The 19,578-nt window shown below is 40.1% G+C and overlaps 1 protein-coding gene across 4 annotated transcripts in view; it reads left to right on the top strand.

The window, feature by feature from the left end:
• Nucleotides 1-19,578, top strand: part of PIWIL3 (piwi like RNA-mediated gene silencing 3) — a 56,011-nt gene that overhangs the window by 17,662 nt on the left and 18,771 nt on the right. For all 4 annotated transcript variants that reach the window (XM_025399668.1, XM_025399667.1, XM_025399666.1 and 1 more), the window contains 10 exons: nucleotides 25-133; nucleotides 2,237-2,368; nucleotides 3,706-3,920; nucleotides 4,491-4,612; nucleotides 5,538-5,618; nucleotides 6,203-6,406; nucleotides 9,352-9,463; nucleotides 10,618-10,744; nucleotides 10,922-11,039; nucleotides 11,433-11,547. In XM_025399668.1, the coding sequence (XP_025255453.1) occupies nucleotides 2,341-2,368; nucleotides 3,706-3,920; nucleotides 4,491-4,612; nucleotides 5,538-5,618; nucleotides 6,203-6,406; nucleotides 9,352-9,463; nucleotides 10,618-10,744; nucleotides 10,922-11,039; nucleotides 11,433-11,547 (1,122 nt within the window). In that variant the 5' untranslated portion in view covers nucleotides 25-133; nucleotides 2,237-2,340. The remainder of the gene's footprint in view (nucleotides 1-24; nucleotides 134-2,236; nucleotides 2,369-3,705; nucleotides 3,921-4,490; nucleotides 4,613-5,537; nucleotides 5,619-6,202; nucleotides 6,407-9,351; nucleotides 9,464-10,617; nucleotides 10,745-10,921; nucleotides 11,040-11,432; nucleotides 11,548-19,578) is intronic.

Here is a 19,578-nt window from a genome sequence, read left to right as displayed (position 1 = left end):
ATTTCTATTTCCAAAAACATGCAGATCCAGGAGCCCACTCAGTTGCAGCGGACACCCAGGCCACTGCGGGAGGAAGTCCCAGTGGTTAGACCTCTGCAGCCAAGAGGAGCAGGAGGAGCAGCACAGTCTCAAGGTGAAAGGAGGCAAGGAGGACATGAGGGGCAGGGGATGCTTCATGTGTGAAGGGCCATCACAGCAGTAGAAGGTTCTAGACAGAGCCTCAGGACCCCTGTGAGGTTTGGTGGGATGGGAAGTGTGTGCAGCTTGCAACTGTCTCTCTTCGTGCAGTGAATTATCTGATGGTGTTTTCTTCACCTGTGTCTTGTGGAAGAGAAATGGAAGTCACTGTTTATTGGCCAGATCAACATAATTGCTTTTCAAATTTAGACGACACATTTGCAGATGAGAACTCTAAATTAACTTAATGGAATCCTAAGAACACCATTTTCTTGCCTTTTTAAATTGTGGCATTAACAGGTTGAACCTGTTACCTACATTGCAGGCTGACAGGTTATCCTCATTTATACAAGCGCTCATGCACACAGGCTCAGATATTGTCATTTGCTAAGGATTTGGCTAATGTGATTCAACTTTAGTCTGGATTCTCCACTTTGCTTTCTTTTTTTTTTTTTGAGACGGAGTCTCGCTCTGTCACCCAGGCTGGAGTGCAGTGGCCGGATCTCAGCTCACTGCAAGCTCCGCCTCCCAGGTTTACCCCTTTCTCCTGCCTCAGCCTCCCGAGTAGCTGGGACTACAGGCACTCACCATATCGCCCAGCTAGTTTTTTGCATTTTTTAGTAGAGACGGGGTTTCACCGTGTTAGCCCGCCCATCTCGGCCTCCCAAAGTGCTGGGATTACAGGCTTGAGCCACCGCGCCCGGCCTCCACTTTGCTTTCCATAGCAAAATAGCTTGTGATGAGTCAAAACTTGAAACACTAAAAAATTATATTATAGATAAATATTAAACCAAAACAAAATCCAGAACCTATAAAATGAGCTTATATATTTGAATACATAAAATTAAAACACAGGTTTAATAATCAGATCCCATCTGAAGGGTTATTATTAAATAGTATGTATAAATTACATGGACTGGGCGTGGTGGCTCACACCAGCACTTTGGGCGGCCCAGGTGGGTGGATCACTTGAGGCCAGAAGTTTGAGACCAGCCTGGCCAACAGACAAAATCCCATCTCGACTAAAAATAGACAAGTTAGCCAGGCATGGTGGCATGTGCCTGTAGTCCCAACTACTCAGGAGACTGAGGCAGGAGAATCGCTTGAACCCAGGAGGCAGAGGTTCCAGTGAGCTGAGATGGTGCCACTGCACTCCAGCCTGGGTGACAGAGTGAGATTCCGTCTCAAAAAATAGAAGTACATGGTTTGTAGTGAGTGCCAAGGTGCCAAGCTAGGATAACCTGTTTTCTTCTGCTGACATTTTAATATGATGAATTTGATTGCTGGATGTGTCAGGAACTAGTTGGGAGTTTGATAAAATGGTTTCAAATTTTATGTGTAAAATGTAGTTAGTCTGTCATAGAAATGGAGACACTTTGTAAGATCATCATAAACTAAAAAATAGCCTCCAGAAGTAAAATTTTGAGGAAAACCATTGTTGTAACCCAAGGCACAGATGTCCTGGCCATTCAGGGGTACAGGATTTACAACAATGTGTGCATATTCCTTCAGGATGCCTCTCTTGTCACTGAAAGACTGCGTTGTGCTGTCATTTAAATGTTAACTTTGTAGAATACCTACATCAATATGAACCTTAGAATGGAAGTTAATAGTGTGATCCTTTCCTAGTTGCTCTTAATAGAAAGGATAGATCAGTTTTGTGTTAAAAGCCAGTTTTATAGATTTTTTAAATGATTGGCTTATTTGGCATTTTATGATGCCCACTAGGGGGCAGTGTAGTGCCAGGAGCTAGGCTTAGAGACAGAGTCAGAACCAAGGTTTCTAGAATCTTGTACCATGAACAAATACACAAAGAAATGGGGCAAATATGTAGCAGGAATCAATAAAGAGCTGAGGCAACCACGGATGTGAACTGGGGACTCCTTGGGAAAGGTTTCTGGGTAAGATTACGCTTTTGTGGCAACACATCACCGAAATGTGTTTTGGAACCTTGGGTGGCATCTTTTTAACCTCCAACAAACTTATACTGGATGTTAATACTGTCTTTTCTATTCTTCCCTTTTTATTGTTTAAACTTCTGGCATTTACATTTACGCAGGAGCGAAGGAACCTGGACCTGAGGCTGGGTCGCATCCAGCGCCCCTGCAGGAGAGGAGGATCGGTGGAGTTTTTCAGGACCTGGTGGTGAACACCAGGCGATATATGATGCATGTTAAAGACTCAAAAACAGGTATGTTGGCCTAGAACTCAATGTTTATGGAGCTGTTGGTTTTTAACTTTTTTTTTTTTTTTTTCCATTGAGAGACAAGGTCCTGCTGTGTCGCCCAGGCTCGAGTACAGTGATGTTCACTTCAGCCTTGAACTCCTGGGCTCAGCTGTTCCTCCCACTTCGAGTAGCTGGGACTACAGGTGGGCACCACCATGCCCAAATAGACGTATATATATTTTTTTAATTTTGCAGAGACAGGGTCTTGCTGGTCTAGAACTACTGGCCCAAGCCATCCTCTCACCTGGGCCTTCCAAACTGCTGAGATTACAGGATTGAGCCACCACACCTGGCCCATTTTAAACTTTTGAAAAAAGCTTTGTTTAATAAATTCTGCATGGGCTAACATGGTGAAACCCCGTCTCCACTAAAAAATACAAAAAACTAGCCGGGCGAGGTGGCGGGCGCCTGTAGTCCCAGCTACTCGGGAGGCTGAGGCAGGAGAATGGCATAAACCCGGGAGGCGGAGCTTGCAGTGAGCCGAGATTGTGCCACTGCACTCCAGCCTGGGCGACAGAGCGAGACTCCATCTCAAAAAAAAAAAAAAAAAAAAAAAAAAAATTCTGGAAAGCTTTCTGTCATCACTGTAAGTGGAGGTGCCTCCTACCTGGCCCAGGCTGGTCTGGAACTCCTGGCCCAAACCATCCTCCCACCTGGGCCTCCCAGAGGGCTAGGATTATAGGTGTAAGCCACCATGCCCTGGCCTGTGCTGAGACCTTTTTTAAAATTACATAAGGTGGCACTTTTTCTCCTTTTGTAAACCACGAATGTTCTAATTTTTTATCTATTGTTCAATATATTAAACTTCCTAAATGTATGCTTGCATAAGGGCTTACTGAAATTGATAGGCATTCTGGACATCAGGTGCATTACAAATGTTATTTATTTCCTTGTCTGACCTAACTTTGGCTTTTTTTTTTTTTTTTTTTTTTGAGATGAGTTTAGCTCTTCTTGCCCAGGCTGGATGACAGTGGTGTGATCTCAGCTCACTATAGCCTCTGCCTCTTGGGTTCAGTGATTCTCCTGCCTCAGCCTCCCAAGAAGCTTGGATTATAGGCACCCGCCACTGTGCCCAGCTAATTTTTTGTATTTTTAATAGAGACAGGGTCACCATGTTGGCCAGACTGGTCTGGAACTCCTGATCTCAGGTGATCCCCCTGCCTCGGCCTCTGAGTGTCGGGATTATAGGCGTGAGCCACTGTGCCCAGCCCTAACTTTGGCTTTTAATATTGTAGTGTCCAAACTGTTTGTTTGGGCCCAATCAGTCTGTTTCTTTATAGTCACATGACTCAATTTTTCAGGTTCAGAGGGTACAGTGGTACAGCTACTCGCCAACCACTTCCGAGTGATTTCTCGTCCTCAGTGGGTTGCATATAAATACAACGTTGACTACAGACCAGATATAGAAGATGGAAATCTCCGTACAATTTTACTTGATCAACATAGAAGGAAATTTGGAGAGTGCCATATATTTGATGGAAACTCTTTATTATTATCTCGGCCACTAAAAGAGCGGGTTAAGTAATGTTATTTCACATTTTCCTGTGTTCTTTCTCTTGTTTTTACTTTATTATAATAAAATACCTATTTTTGTGCAGTTGTTTGTTGAGACGCCCCAAAGATCTCTTGCCCATATGACTTGTAGTAAAACCTACGTGCCATGTTTGGTTATCACTGATATTCGATAATGCCTCTGATTTTAATGCTTAAATGAAATTTAATAGCACAACGTGGCTCACAAATGCTGACAAAGTTTTAGATACTTTTTTTTTTTTTAATTTGTTTCCTTCGAAACTTCAGCCCCCCACTCCTAGCAGAAAAAAAAATTAGAGAACTTATTTTCTTCTATAAATTTCTATATTAACTGAACAATTAAATTTCAGGAGCTTAAGTAAAATATTTCAACTTAAGTGTTTAATTCCAACTCTTCACTCTTGCGACTCATGTTTTCTACATGCACGTACTTCTGTGGGAAAGACTGCTCCATCACGATGGTGTGTTGGATAGCCAGGTGACATGGTGATTTGCCGTGCAGTGAAGCTGAGTTTTTTGGAAGAATATCTGGACTTTTTGTTTTTAATCTCAGAGAGTGGAATGGTTGAGCATGACCAAAGACAAAAAATTTGTGAAGATTACAGTTGAGTTTTCCAAAGAAATCAGGCCCACGTCGCCAGATTGCCTACGCTATTACAACATTCTCTTTAGAAGGTATGTGACCGGGGTTGAGTTTCTTTGCTATTCATTCGGTTGTTTCACTGTGTAGTGGTGTGGAACACGGCCATTTGCTTCCAGCACTTTGTGTTCTTCATAGTCCTCGTGTATTAAGAGAGTGAAGGGTCTTGGAGACGAAATGATACTTGAGGCTCAACTAGCATATGCAAGTTCATGGCTTATCCTCAATGTTCTCCTCCTGGCCTATCCCTGCTCTTTGTCTCATACCTGCCTAGAAAGAGTAATAGACATCAGCTATGCACATCTGTGTATGTCTCTGTAGGATATACATGTTTTATTCTGTGGTCACTACGATGACTAAATATTGAAAGGTAAAATTTGAAAGGCAGAGTTTGAGGCCGGGCATGGTGGCTCACGCCTGTAATCCTAGCACTTTGGGAGGCTGAGGCGGGTGGATCATTTGAGGTCAGGAGTCCCAGACCAGCCTGGCCAATATGGTGAAACCCTGCCGCTACTAAAAATACAAAAATTAGCCAGGCATGGTGGCGGGTGCTTCCGAGAGGAAGCTACTCGGGAGGCTGAGGCAGGAGGATCACTTGGTCCCAGGAGGTGGAGGTTGCAGTGAGCAGAGATTGTGCCACTGCACTCCAGCCTGGGTGACAGAGCAAGACTCTGTCTCAAAAAAAAAGGCACAGTTTGAAAAAGAGGCCTTAGTTCAGTTTTGAGAATGAAGAACATTTTGATAACCTTTCTATAATATTGTGTTTATAAGGAGACAGAACAATTGAGGTTAAATGAACCTTAATATCCGCCTCATAATGTAACTTAGTTATCAGGTACTTTGTGTTCATTGATAATATAAACAGTCACGGGCAGATTTTTTTCTTTCCCTTATGTGTCTTACCAAATGCTTAATGATGTACCTGCTACTTTCAACAAAATCTATTCTTCCCATTTCTAGAACTTTCAAGCTGCTGGATTTTGAGCAAGTTGGTCGCAACTATTATACCAAAAAGAAGGCAATTCAGTTGTACCGTCATGGGTTTGTATAAAGTAGAAAATTTAATATTCTGCAGACTTCAGCATAGGATTTTTTGAGAAAGTTACTCATTTCACATCTGAAGTGGTATGCCTTAAAAGTGATGGCCTTTTAAATAATATTCACTAACCATGAACAATTTAGTATAATGTCAACTCAAAGTAAGGGCCACTTTAAAAATCTTAGCATCTATAAATATAAACCTTGAGGTATTCAGTTGTTGCGTATACATTGTTAAGCCTAAACAATCATCCAAAATGGGTAATTTGTCTTTGAAAATATCTTCAACCATAGCAACTATATCTCTGTATATTACTCATGGGTATATGTGTATATTACATGTAAGTTATGTTACAGATAAATACGGATGTAATACTTTAAGCCTGTGGGTGATAAAAAATAGTTTAACAAAAATGGTATAAATAGCACATCCAATAAATGTTTATCTGAAAGTCCTTCAAAAGACTAAGAACAAATACTTAAAACTGACTCTTAAGTACCAATTTTTTGACCCAGAGCTTAGGCCCAGAAGCCCTTGACTTTATGTGAAGAGCTCGGACTTAATACTCTCATGTAATTTATTCTAGTACCAGTTTGGAAATCTGGCTTGGTTATGTGACTTCTATTCTTCAATACGAAAACGGCATTACCCTCTGTGCCGATGTGAGCCACAAACTGCTCCGAATAGAAACTGCTTATGATTTCATAAAGAGAACATCTGCCGAGGCCCAGACAGGAAACATCCGAGAGGAAGTAACTAATAAATTAATTGGATCAATTGTTCTGACAAAGTAAGTCTGTCTTTTAAAAACCTATCCAATCACTTTAACTCCCCCCCACCCCCTCCCAAGAGATGGTCCTATAGTTTTCTGATCACTCAATGTTGAAGTTCAGGAGTAGAAATGGCAAGAACAACTGGTCACGTCTCTCCTCTGGTTATACAACTTGGGAGAAGAATGTGTCAATTGTAGACCTCACTCTCTTGTAATCCCTAATGCCAGTCCATTTGTTCTGAACCCTACCTTGCACATAACACTAAGCTGTTTCTGAATTTCTTTCCTTTTCCTCTTTGTTGTAGGCATTTAGCTAGTTTAAAAACCGGTGCTTAGTTATAATCCATCAGCCATTTCCCATTTGAAGGAAGTTTTAAAATCTTTCTACAACAGAAATCTTAAATTGATGAGAGAATGGATTTAAAGAACCAGTTAGTTAGCCAACACAATCTTACATGGACGCAATTGGAGGACTCGCACTTCTCAATTTTAAAACTTACCAGAAAGCTCTAGTAATCAAGACAGTGTGATGTTGACCTAATGATAGACGGAGACCAATGAAATAAAGTCCAGAAGGTTAACCCTCCACTTAGTTGACTTCTGACAAGTATGTCAATGCAATTCAAAAGGGGAAAGAATAATCTTTTCAATCATGTTGCTGGGACAACTGAATATCCACCTGCTTCTTCCTCATGCAGTTCACACAATTCCAATTTAATTCAAAAACCAACTCAGATCTAGATTTAAGAACTAAAAGCACAACATTCTTAGAAAATATAGGACTGAATCTTTTTGACTTTGAGCTAGGCAAAAACTTAGATAAGCCACTCAAAGCAGAAGTGATAACAAAAGAAACATAGATACACTGGATTTCACCAAATTAAAAACTTAAACTATACTATCAAAATTGTGAAAACACAACTGGAAAAAGTGGGGAAAATGTTTGCAAATCACATAAGTAACCTGTATCTAGAATATACAAACAATACTTAATCGAGAGACAACATACTTTTTTAAATGGACAAAATATTTGATTAGATACTTCTCCAGATATATTTCTTTAAACAAAATGTGCAAGTGGCCAATGCATGAAGGTGTTCAACATCAGTAGCCATCATGGAAATGCAAGTGAAAACCACAATGAGATATCATTTCATACCCACTATGATGGTTAAAATTAGACAGATGTTGACAAGTGTTGGCAAGGATGTGGAAAGATCAGAAGCAACCCTAGTATGCTGCTTGTAATAACATTAAATGGTATGGCTTCTTTGGAAAACAGTCTGGCACTTTCTTAAAATGCTAAAGATGTGCATTACTGAAGTGGCCTTGTTTGAGGAAATTTACTAGGTTTGTTGTCTCACACTAAGGAAAGCAAAGATGCAGATGCAGGAGGTGTGGGTTTAGGAGCAGAAAGCTGAGTAGGTTAAAAAAGAGAAAATCCCCCCCTTGCAGGGGGAGGGGCATTCCAAATGGGTCTCCCCCTTTGCAGAGGGATGAGGTTGGTTTCATAGAGGGGCTTGAGGAGGTGGTGTCTGATTTACGTAGGGCCCAGAGGATTGGCTGGACCAGGTGTGCTATTTACATAGCCTGCAAAGAGGCTGGCTATCCCACTATAATCTTTAATGTGGATGTGGTCTCCACCTGGCCGGCACCATAACACCTGCGCACGTGGCAACAAGGAGAAGGGAAGAGAACCTCCACGTTGGATATACTGGCTTGTGGCATAACTGCTGACATTCAACTATGCAAGCTTCCAGCTTGCTTACCTATGCTTGCAGCTTGATTTTTCAGGCTGCGTTTTGTTAGAAAATAAATGGTTTGGGGGCTGCTTTCTTAAGAGAAAATTCCACCAAGAACTTTTACTAACCACCTAAATTCCTTATTAACTCCTATATCATCACCATATGAACCAGTAATTTTATTCCTACTTAAATACACAAGAGAAATGAGAACATGTTTACTAAAATTGGCACACAAATGTTCGTAACCTTGTAACCAAAAGTACATAACCATAATGTCTAGCTGGTGAATGGATAAACAAAAGGTGGGTATCATACAATAGAATACTATTTGGAAATGAAAAGGAATTAAGTGCTAAGACTTCAGCATGGACGAACCTTAAACATGATGCTAAGTGAAAGAAGCCAGTCGGGAAAGAACACCCGTTGTATGACTCAGTTTAAATGAAATGAATGAGCAAATGTGTTGAGACAGGAAGTAGACTAGTAGTTGCCTGAAGGCTGGTGGATTAGGCTAAAATGGGAAGTGACTGCTTATGTTTCTTCTTTGTCTTAATTGCACAACTCTGGCTATAGAAAAAAACAGGTGATCGTATGCTCAGGTGGGTGAGTTGTACAGTATGTGAATTACATCATAGTAAATCTAATATATCCTGTAATTCCTTGAAGGATTAAAAATGTCTTATTTTCGGCCAGGCGTGGTGGCTCAAGCCTGTAATCACAGCACTTTGGGAGGCCGAGACGGGTGGATCACGAGGTCAGGAGATCGAGACCATCCTGGCTAACACGGTGAAACCCCGTCTCTACTAAAAAATACAAAAAACTAGCCGGGCGCGGTGGCGGGCGTCTGTAGTCCCAGCTACTCGGGAGGCTGAGGCAGGAGAATGGCGTGAACCCGGGAGGCGGAGCTTGCAGTGAGCTGAGATCCGGCCACTGCACTCCAGCCTGGGCGGCAGAGTGAGACTCTGTCTCAAAAAAAAAAAAAATTAGCCGGGCGTGGTGGCGGGCGCCTGTAGTCCCAGCTACTCAGGAGGCTGAGGCAGGAGAATGGCGTGAACCCGGGAGGCGGAGCTTGTAGTGATCCGAGATCATGCCACTGTGCTGCAGCCTGGGCGACAGAGTGAGACTCTGTCTCAAAAAAACAAAAGTCTTATATCCTGTGTGGATGGTTCCATGTAATGAATAAGTTGGAAATGATACCATATTGTAATTATTCCACAGATACAACAACAAAACCTACAGAGTGGATGATATTGATTGGAAGCAGAATCCTGAAGACACATTTAACAGATCAGATGGCAGCAAAATCACCTATATAGACTACTACAGGCAGGTCTGAAACTGTATTTCTTTAAGTATATTTAAATTGTAAACCTTCATGTATTTCAGTTTGTCTTATTTAGATACTTGAACATATTTGTCATATAAACATACGTATTTTCCTTTTAGAGGATTATAGCTTGACTGATCTATTATCCACGCATCCAAGTGCCTTGTATAGAGGATAATGTCACATAACTGGAATGGTGCCAGTGTGACCCCTTCTTTCCCTTCTTCCAGTCTTAAAAGTGGCTACTATCATACTCTTTATTTTTTATTTTTTGAGTTGTAGTCTCGTTCCGTCTCCCAGGCTGGAGGGCAGTGGCATGATCTCTGCTCACTGCCGCCTCCACCTCCCAGGTTCAAGCAATTTTCCTGCCTCAGCCTCCCAAGTAGCTGGGACTACAGGCGCCTGCCACCACACCCGGCTAATTTTTGTATTTTTAGTAGAGATGGGGTTTCACCATATCAGTCAGACTGGCCTTGAACTCCTGACCTCAGGTGATCCATCTGCCTCGGCCTCCCAAATTGGGTGAAATGAAGAGTAATGCAAAAAAGAACTGAGTCTCAGTAATGACTACGATTGCTGTTCCCTTTCCAGACTGCTCATTCTTTCTATATTGAGAGAATAGGAAACACCAAGCATGTAAGGTGCTTGGCACATAGTAAGCTCCGTATTATGTCTAGCTAATTAATATTCTGGACACTTGCTCATGGCATTTGTGGGTACACAACATGAACCTGTCCTGCTGATTCCTCAGTTGTGCTACATGACAGGTACTGATGGCTTACAGCCCTTCTTTAAACTGTCCTCTTGACAGTTTTCAGTATGCTTTGGGAATTTTCAAGGCAAGCCTGGTGAGAACTACAGATCCTGTCTCACCCACTCTCATATACAATGTTAGAGTAGCTTGACGATTCCAGTGTCATGTTTCATGGGAGCCCTGTCTTTGGCCAAGTATACTCACAAGAAAAGATCCCTGGCGTATCAAAGGTAAGAGAATTTTGAGAGTATTCATAGTACATTATTAAACTTAGAGAAGCTATATCACCAGCACGCCTGTGGCCCTTCATTTGTAGTCTCACATATATACTTGTGAACCTGTGTGTGTGTGATGTTTCTGAGGTTTCACTGGTGGTCATGCTGGTCTCTTGTTTGTTGAGCAGCAACATAAAGAAATTGTCACTGTGAAGAAACAGCCACTTTTGGTCAGCCAGGGCAGATGGAAAAAGGGCCTAACGGGTACACAACGTGAGCCTATCCTGCTGATTCCTCAGCTGTGCTCCATGACAGGTACTGATGGCTTACAGCCCCTCTTTAAAGTCAGGTATAACTATGACTTAGTGCAGGCTTTTCAGGGAATTCAAAGTGTGTCTCCTTGGTAAGGTAGTAGGTTCCTCCAGCTATTATAATTTAGTCCTCACACAAATTCATGCTTGTTCAGATGTATCTTTTGGATTTTTTTTAAAGGTCTAACAGATGAAATACGTAAAGATTATAGCACTATGAAAGAATTGGCTAAACATACAAGACTGAGTCCAAGAAGAAGGCATCACACATTAAAAGAATTCATCAATACTATACAAGAGTAAGTGCTGCTTTTCTGGCTGAGTGTTTGTGTGTGCATGTGCCATAGTGTTGCAATGAAGCTGATGGCATCTCAACCCTGGCATCTCAGTTTCTTCTATTAGCAAGTGACAATGGGAGGAATTTTGTTGTTGTTGGGACACGACTCTAGCTTTTCTGTCATTGCAGTTAGGAGGCTAGGCCGGGAAGAATGAAATCGAAAGGCTCTATGTACCTTTATGAACATGAGAGCAAAAACTAGATGTCAGAGTTTCACGGAAGGTACTGCCGCATCTCAGTGCTGCGGACAGGTGATCGTGAACCTTGGAATAGAAGGAAATTGCTTGCACAAATGGCTAACTGCTTTTGGTTACCTTACTTGGTTTGATCATCTTGGCGATATTTTAATTTTCAGTAATAAAAAAGTACGAGACTTACTTCAACTCTGGGATTTGAAATTTGATACCAACTTTTTGTCCGTCTCAGGAAGAGTTTTGAAAAATGCAAACATCGTGCAAGGCAGAAGAATGGTAAGACAGTTTCAAAATCATCATGTCATGGTTGGGTCAAATGAAGAGGAATGCAAAAAGGAACTGAGTCTCAGTAATGACTACGATTGCTGTTCCCTTTTTAGACTGCTCATATTTTCTATGTTGACAGAGTAAGAAACACTAAGAATGCATGTAAAGTGCTTGGCACATAGCTCTGTATTATGTCTATCTAATTAATATTCTGGACATTTGCTCATGGCATTTAGAAGATCCATTTTTCAAATATATCCTGAAGAGTCAAGTACCTAGAATCAAAGTAATTCACTAACCTATGTAAAAACAAAACAAAACAAAAACAAAAAAAAAAACTTTATTTAGATTTTGTTATCTTTCAGTTTTTGTGGGTACATAGTAGGTATGTATATGTATGGGTTATATGTGGTATTTTGATACAGGTATGCAGTACATAATCACATCAGGGTAAGTGGGATATTTGTCCCCCAAGCATTTGTCCTTCGTGTTACAAACAATCCAATTATATTCCTTTAGTTATTTTAAAACGCACAATTAAATTATTTTTGACTTTAGTCACCCTTTTGTACTAGCAGATACTAGGTCTTACTCATTTCTTCTATTTTTTGTACCCATTAACCATCGCCACGTTCCCCTCCAACCTCCCACTACCCTTCCCAGACTCTGTAACCATCCTACTCTATCTCCATGAGTTCAATTGTTTTGATTTTTTTTTTTTCTTTTTTTTGAGACAGAATCTCGCTCTGTCACCCTTGCTGGAGTGCAGTGGTGTGTTCTCAGCTCACTGCAAGCTCCGCCTCCCGGGTTCACGCCATTCTCCTGCCTTAGCCTCCCTAGAAGCTGGGACTACAGGCGCCCACCACCATGCCCGGCTAATTTTTTGTGTTTTTAGTAGAGACAGAGTTTCACCATGTTAGCCAGGATGGTCTTGATCTCCTGACCTCGTGATCCGCCCGCCTCGGCCTCCCTAAGTGCTGGGATTACAGGTGTGATCAATTCAAGCCATTTTAATTTTTTGATTTTTTTAGATCCCACAAATAAGTAAGAATATGCAAAGTTCATTTTTCTGTGCCTGGCTAATTCCATTTAACACAATGACCTCCAGTTCCAGCCTTGTTGCAAATGACAGGGTCTCACTGTTTTTTGTGGCTCAAGAGTACTCCATTGTGTATATGTATCACATTTTCCTTATCCATTTATCCGTTAGACATTTAGGTTGCTTCCAAATCTGGATTATTGTGAACAGTGCTGCAATAAACATGGAAGTACAGATATCTCTTCAATATCCTAATTTCCTTTATTTTGGCTATATGCCTAAGAGTAGGATTGCTGGATCACACGTTAGCTCTGTTTTTAGTGTTTTGAGGAACCTCCAAACTGTTCTCCACAGTGGTTATAGTAATTGACATTTCTACCAACTGTGTATGAGGGCTGCCTTTTCTCCACATCCTTACCAACATTTGTTATTGCGTGTCCTGCATAAAAGCCATTTTAACTGGGGCGAGATGATACCTCATTGTAGTTTTGATTTGCATTTCTCTGATCATTGATATCAGCACTTTTTAATATGCCTGTTTGCTATTTGTATGTCTTCAGAAATGTCTATTCAAATCTTTTGTCCATTCTTCATTGCATTATTTTTCCCCTATAAGTCATTTGCTTTTCTTAGATTTTGGTTATTAATCCCTTGTCAGACAGGCAGTTTGCAAATATTTTCTCCCATTCTGGGATTTGTCTCTTTACGTTGTTTCCTTTGCTACATAGAAGCTTTTTAACAATGTGATCGCATGTATCCGTTTTTGCTTTAGTTGCCTGTGCTTGTGCGGTATTGCTCAAGAAATCTTTGCTCACTCTAATGTCCTGGAGAGTTTCCCCAATGTTTTCTTGTAGTGGTTTCATAGTTTGAGGTCTTGGATTTATGTCTTCAAGCCATTTTAATTTTTTTAATATATGGTGAGAGATAGGGATCTAGTTTCATTCTTCTGCATATGGATATACAGAAGAGACTGTCCTTTCCCCAGTGTATGTTCTTAGCTCCTTTGTCGAAAATGAGTTCACATTAGATGTATGGATTTATTTTTGGGTTCTCTATTTCTGATCCACTGGTCTATATGTCTGTTTTTATGCCAGTACCAGGCCATTTTGGTTACTATAGCTCTGTAGTATAATTTGAAGTCAGGTAATGTGATTCTTCCAGTTTTGTTCTTTTTGCTTAGGATAGCTTATGCAATTCTGGGTTTTTTGGTTTTAAAGTAAGTTTTAGGATAGTTTTTTGTTTCTGTAAAGAATGTCCTTGGTATTTTGATAGGGATTGCTTTGGATAGTATGGTCATCTTAATGATATTGATTCTTCTAATTCATGAACATGGAATACCTTCATTTTTGTGTGTGGCCTCTTCAATTTCTTGCATCAGTGTTTTGTAGTTTTCATTGTAGAGCTCTTTCACTAATTTGGTTAGGTTAATTCCTAGGTATTTTATTTGTATCTATTGTAAATGGGATTCCTTTTCAGATTGTTCACTGTTAGCATGTAGGAATGCTACTGATTTTGTATGTTGATTTTTGTATCCTGCAACTTTACTAAATTTATCAGTTCTATGTGTGTGGTTTTTTTTTTTTTTTTTGAGTCTTTAGATTTTTCCAAATATAAGATCATATCTTTGCAATTTGAATTACCTTAATCTTTTGTCTGATGGCTCTAGGACTTCAGTACTATGTTGAATAACAATGGTGACGGGGCATCCTTGTTGTGCTCCAGATCTTGGAGAAAAGGCTTTCAGTTTTTTCCCATTCAGTATGATACTAGCTGCGGGTCTGATGTATATGGCTTTCATTATATTGAAATATGTTCATTCTATACCCAGTTTTTGAGAGTTTTTAATCATGAAGGGATATTGAATTTTAATAAATGTTGCTCAGCATAGGTTGAAATGATCATATGAGTTTGTCCTTCATTCTGTGGATGTATTGCATTGATTTGCCTACATAGAACCATCCTTGAATCCCTGGGATAAATCCCACTTGGTCATGATGAACTTTTTTAGTGTGTTAGTAAATTTGGTTTGCTAGTATTTTGTTGAGGATTTTTTGTATCTGTGTTCATCAGGGCTATTGGCCTGTAGTTTTCTTTTTTTGATGTGTCTTTGGTTTTAGTAATACTTCATGAAATGACGTGGAAGCATTCCCTCCTCTATTTTTCAGCATAGGAGTAGGATTGGTATTAGTTCTTTAAATGTTCTGCAGAATTCAGCAGTGAAGCCATCAGGTCCTGGGCTTTTCTTTGGGAGACTTATTACGTCTTTGATGTTATTACTTGTTATTGGTCTGTTCAGGTTTTGAATTTCTTCATGGTTTGACCTTGGTAGGTTGTGTATGTCTAGGAATTTTTCCATTTCTTCTAGATTTTCCAATTTACTGACATACAGTTGCTCATAGTAGCCAGGAGTGATCCTTTACATTTCTGCAATATTGGTTGTAATGTCTCCCTTTTCTTTTCCTTTTTTTTTTTTTTTTTTTTTTGAGACTGAGTCTCACTCTGTTGCCCAGTCTGGAGTGTAGTGGGGGTGATTCTGGCTCACAGCAGCCTCCACCTCCCTGGTTCAAGCAATTCTTGTGCGTCAGTCTTCTGAGTCCCAGCACCTGGGATTTTGCCATGTTGGCCAGGTTGGTCTTGAACTCATGACCTCAAGTAATCTGCCTGTCTCAGCCTCCCAAAGTGCTGGGATTACATGTGTGAGACACCACATCTGGCCTTGCATTTCTAATTCTTTAAGATGCATCATTGGGTGGTTTGAAGTTTTGCTCTTTTGATGTAGGCACTTATAGCTATAAACTTCCCTCTTAGTACTGCTTTCACTGTATTCCATAGGTTTTGGTATGTCATGGTTTCATTATCATTTGTTTCAAGAAAAGTCAATTTCCTTATGACCCATGACCGGTGGTCATTCAGGAGCATATCGTTTAGTTTTCATGTGTTTGTATAGTTTCCAAAATGCCTCTTGTTTTTTATTTCTAGTTTTATTTCATTGTGATCAGAGAAGATGCTTTACGTTTGTCTTTTGAATGTTTTAAGACTTCTTTTGTAACCTAATATATGGTCTATCTTTGAATGATCCATGTACTGAGGAAAAGAATGTTCATCATGCAGCTGTTGGCTGAAACGTTCTGTAACTATGATGTCCCTCTAGTGTGTAGTGCAGATTAAGGTCAACGTTTCCTTTTTTTCTGTCTGAAAGATCTGTCCAGTGCTGAAAGTGGGGTGTTAAAGTCTCCAACTATTATCATATTGGGGCCTATCTCTCTTTAGCTCTAATACTTGTTTTATATATCTGGGTTCTCCAGGGTTGGGTGCGTATGTATTTACAATTGTCATATCCTCTTGCTGAATTGACCGTTTTATTGTTACATAGTGACCTTCTTTGTGTCATAGTTTTTGTCTTGAAATCTATTTTGTCTAAGTATAGCTATTCCTGTTTTTTCTTTTTTTGTGCTTTTTCATGCCTTTATTTTCAGTCTATGTGAGTCTTTATAGGTTAAGTGTTTTTTGCAGGCAGATCTTTTTTTTTAATTAATTCAGTCACTCTTTCAATTAGAGTTTAGTCCATGTACATTCAATGTTATTATTGAGAAGTAAGGATTTACTCCTGCCATTTTGTTATGTGTTTTCTGGTTTTATGGTCTCTTCTTCCTCCTTTCCTGCCTGCCTTTTAGTGAAGGTGATTTTCTCTAGCTTGATATAACTTGTTTGTTTTGTGTATCCATTGCATATTTTTGAAGTTCCCGTAAGGCTTGCAAATCCTGTCTTATAACCCCTTCTTTTAAGGTGCTGACAACACTGCTTGCATAAGCAAACAAGCAAAAAGAAAATGAATAAACTCTATTTTAAATTTGTCCTTTGCTTTTTAAAACATTTTTCTTTTTTTAAAAAATTTTATTTCAATAGGTTTTTGTGGAACAGGTAGTTACATGGATAAGTTCTAGTGGTATTTGTACTTTTGGTGCACCCATCACCTGAGCAGTATACACGGTACCCAACATGTAGTGTTTTATCCATTACCCCTCCCACCCTTCCCTGCAGTCCCCAAAGTCCATTGCATCATTCTTACGCCTTTGCATCCTCATAGTTTAGCTCCCACTTATGAGTGAGAAGATAACAATGTTTGATTTTCCATTCCTGAGTTACTTCATTTAGAATAATGGTCTCCAACTCCATCCAGATTGCTACAAGCGCTTTTTATGGCTGAGTAGTGTTCCATGGTGTGAATATACACCACATTTTCTTTATCTACTCATTAACTGGACATTTGGGATGGTTCTATATTTTTGTGATTGCAAACTGTGCTGCTATAAATTTGCATGTGCAAGTATCTTTTTCATATAATGACTTTCCCTCTGGGTAGATACCTAGTAGTGGGATTGCTAGGTCAAATGGCAGATCTTTTAGTCCTTTAAGAAATCTCTTCACTGTTTTCCAGAGTGTTTGTACTAGTTTACATTCCCACCAGCAGTATAAAAGTGTTGCCACATCCATGTCAACATCTCTTTTGATTTTTTTTTATTGCCATTGTTGGAGGAGTAAGGCGGTATTGCACTGTGGTTTTAATTTGCATTTCCCTGGTCATTAGAACATTTGTTCATGTTTGTTGGCCATTTGTGTATCTTTTGAGAATTATCTATTCATGTCCTTGCTCATTTTTTGATGGGATTATTTTCTTGCTGATTTGAGTTCCTTGTAGATTCTGGATATCAGTCCTTTGTCATATGCATAGTTTGGGAATATTTTCTCCCATTCTGTAGGTTGTCTGTTTGCTGATTATTTCTTTTGCTGTGCATAAGTGTTTTAGTTTAAGTCCCATCGATTTATCTTTGTGTTGCATTTGGTTTTGGGTTCTTGGTCATAAAGTCTTTGTATAAGCCAATGTCTAGGAGAGTTTTTCTGATGCTATCTTCTAGAATTCTTATGGCTTCAGGTCTTAGATTTAAGTCTTTGATCCATCTTGAGTTAATGTTTGCATAAGGTGAGAGATGAGATCCAGTTTCTTTCTGCTACATGTGGCTTGCCAATTATCCCAGCACCATTTGTTGAATAGGCTGTCCTTTCCCCACTTTGTTTTTGTTTGCTTTGTCAAAGACCGGTTAGCTACTAGTAGTTAGCTTTATTTCTGAGTTCTCTATTCTGTTCCATTGGTCTATGTGTCTATTTTTATAGCAGTACCATGTTGTTTGGGTGACTATAGCCTTGTAGTATAGTTTGAAGTCAAGTAATGTGATGCCTCCAGATTTGTTATTGCTTAGTCTTCCTTTGGCTATGCAGGCTCTTTTTTGGTTCCATATGAATTTTAGGATTTTTTTTCTAGTTCTATGAAGAATGATGATGGTATTTTGATGGGAATTGCACTGAATTTGTAGATTGTTTTTGGCAGTATGGTCATTTTCACAATATTGATTCTACCCATCCATGAGCATGGGATATGTTTTCATTTGTGTCACCTATGATTTCTTTCAGCAGTGTGTTATAGTTTTCCTTATAAAGAGGTCTTTCACCTCCTTGGTTAGGTATATTCCTTTTTTTTTTTTTTTTTTTTTTTTTTTTGGCAGCTATTGTAAAAGGGGTGGAATTCTTGATTTGATTCTCAGCTTGGTTGCTGTTGATGTATAGCAGTATTACTGATTTGTGTACATTAATTTCGTATCCCGAAAGTTCACTGAATTAACTTCTCAGATCTAGGAGCTTTGTTGGATGAGTCTTTAGGGTTTTCTAGGTATACAGTCATAACATCAGCAAACAGTGACAGGTTGACGTCCTCTTTGCTAATTTGGATGTCCTTTATTTCTTTCTCCTGTCTGATTGCTTTGGCTAGGACTTCCAGTACTATGTTTCATAGAAGTGGTGAAAGGGGGCATCAGTGTCTTGTTCCAGTTCTTGTGGGGGAGTGCTTTCAACTTTTCTTTTTTTTTTTTTTGAGACGGAGTCTCGCTCTGTCACCCAGGCTGGAGTGCAGTGGCCGGATCTCAGCTCACTGCAAGCTCCGCCTCCTGGGTTCATGCCATTCTCCTGCCTCAGCCTCCTGAGTAGCTGGGACTACAGGCGCCCGCCACCTCGCCCGGCTAGTTTTTTGTATTTTTTTAGTGGAGACGGGGTTTCACCATGTTAGCCAGGATGGTCTCGATCTCCCGACCTCGTGATCCGCCCGTCTCGGCCTCCCAAAGTGCTGGGATTACAGGCTTGAGCCACCGCGCCCGGCTCAACTTTTCATTGTTAACCCAATGATCATTCAGAAGCAGGTTATCTAATTTCCATGTATTTACATGGTTTTGGGTGTTCCTTTTGGAGCTGATTTCCAGTTTCACTCCACTGTGGTCTGAGAGAGTACTTGATATAATTTTGATTTTTCTTAAATTTGAGACTTGTTTGTGTCCTTTGCTTTTTAATTTATGTTTCTATTTATATCCTATGGCTTTTATTACCTTAAGGTATGTCCCTTCTATGCCGATTTTGCTGAGGGGTTTTTTTTTTTTTTTTTTTTGAGACAAAGTGTCACTCTGTCACCCAGGCTGGAGTGCAGTGGCAGGATCTCAGCACACTACAACCTCTGCCTGCCGGGTTCAAGTGATTCTCCTGCCTCAGCCTCCCAAATAGCTGGGACTACAGGTGCATGCCACCAAGCTTGGCTAATTTTTAGTAGAGACTGGGTTTCACCGTGTTAGCCAGGATGGTCTTGATCTCCTGACTTCGTTATTGGCCCACCTGAGCCTCCCAAAGTGCTGGGATTACAGGCGTGAGCCACCATGCCCGGCCATGAGATTTTTAATCATAAAGTGACGCTGGATTTTATCAAATGCTTTTTCTGCATCTATTGAGATAATCATGTGATTTTTGTTTTTAATCCTGTTTGTGTGGTGTATCACACTTATTGACTTGCATGTTTTAAACCATCCCTGCATCCCTGGTATGAAGCCCACTTGATCATGGTGGATTATCTTTTTGATATGCTGATGGATTCATTTAGCTAGTATTTTGTGAGAATTTTTACATCT

This window comes from Theropithecus gelada, chromosome 10 (assembly GCF_003255815.1).
Source record: "Theropithecus gelada isolate Dixy chromosome 10, Tgel_1.0, whole genome shotgun sequence".
Classification (NCBI taxonomy): Eukaryota; Metazoa; Chordata; class Mammalia; order Primates; family Cercopithecidae; genus Theropithecus; species Theropithecus gelada.
The sequence above is the reverse complement of the archived record's forward strand: the minus strand, read 5'-3'. Positions and strand labels throughout refer to the sequence as shown.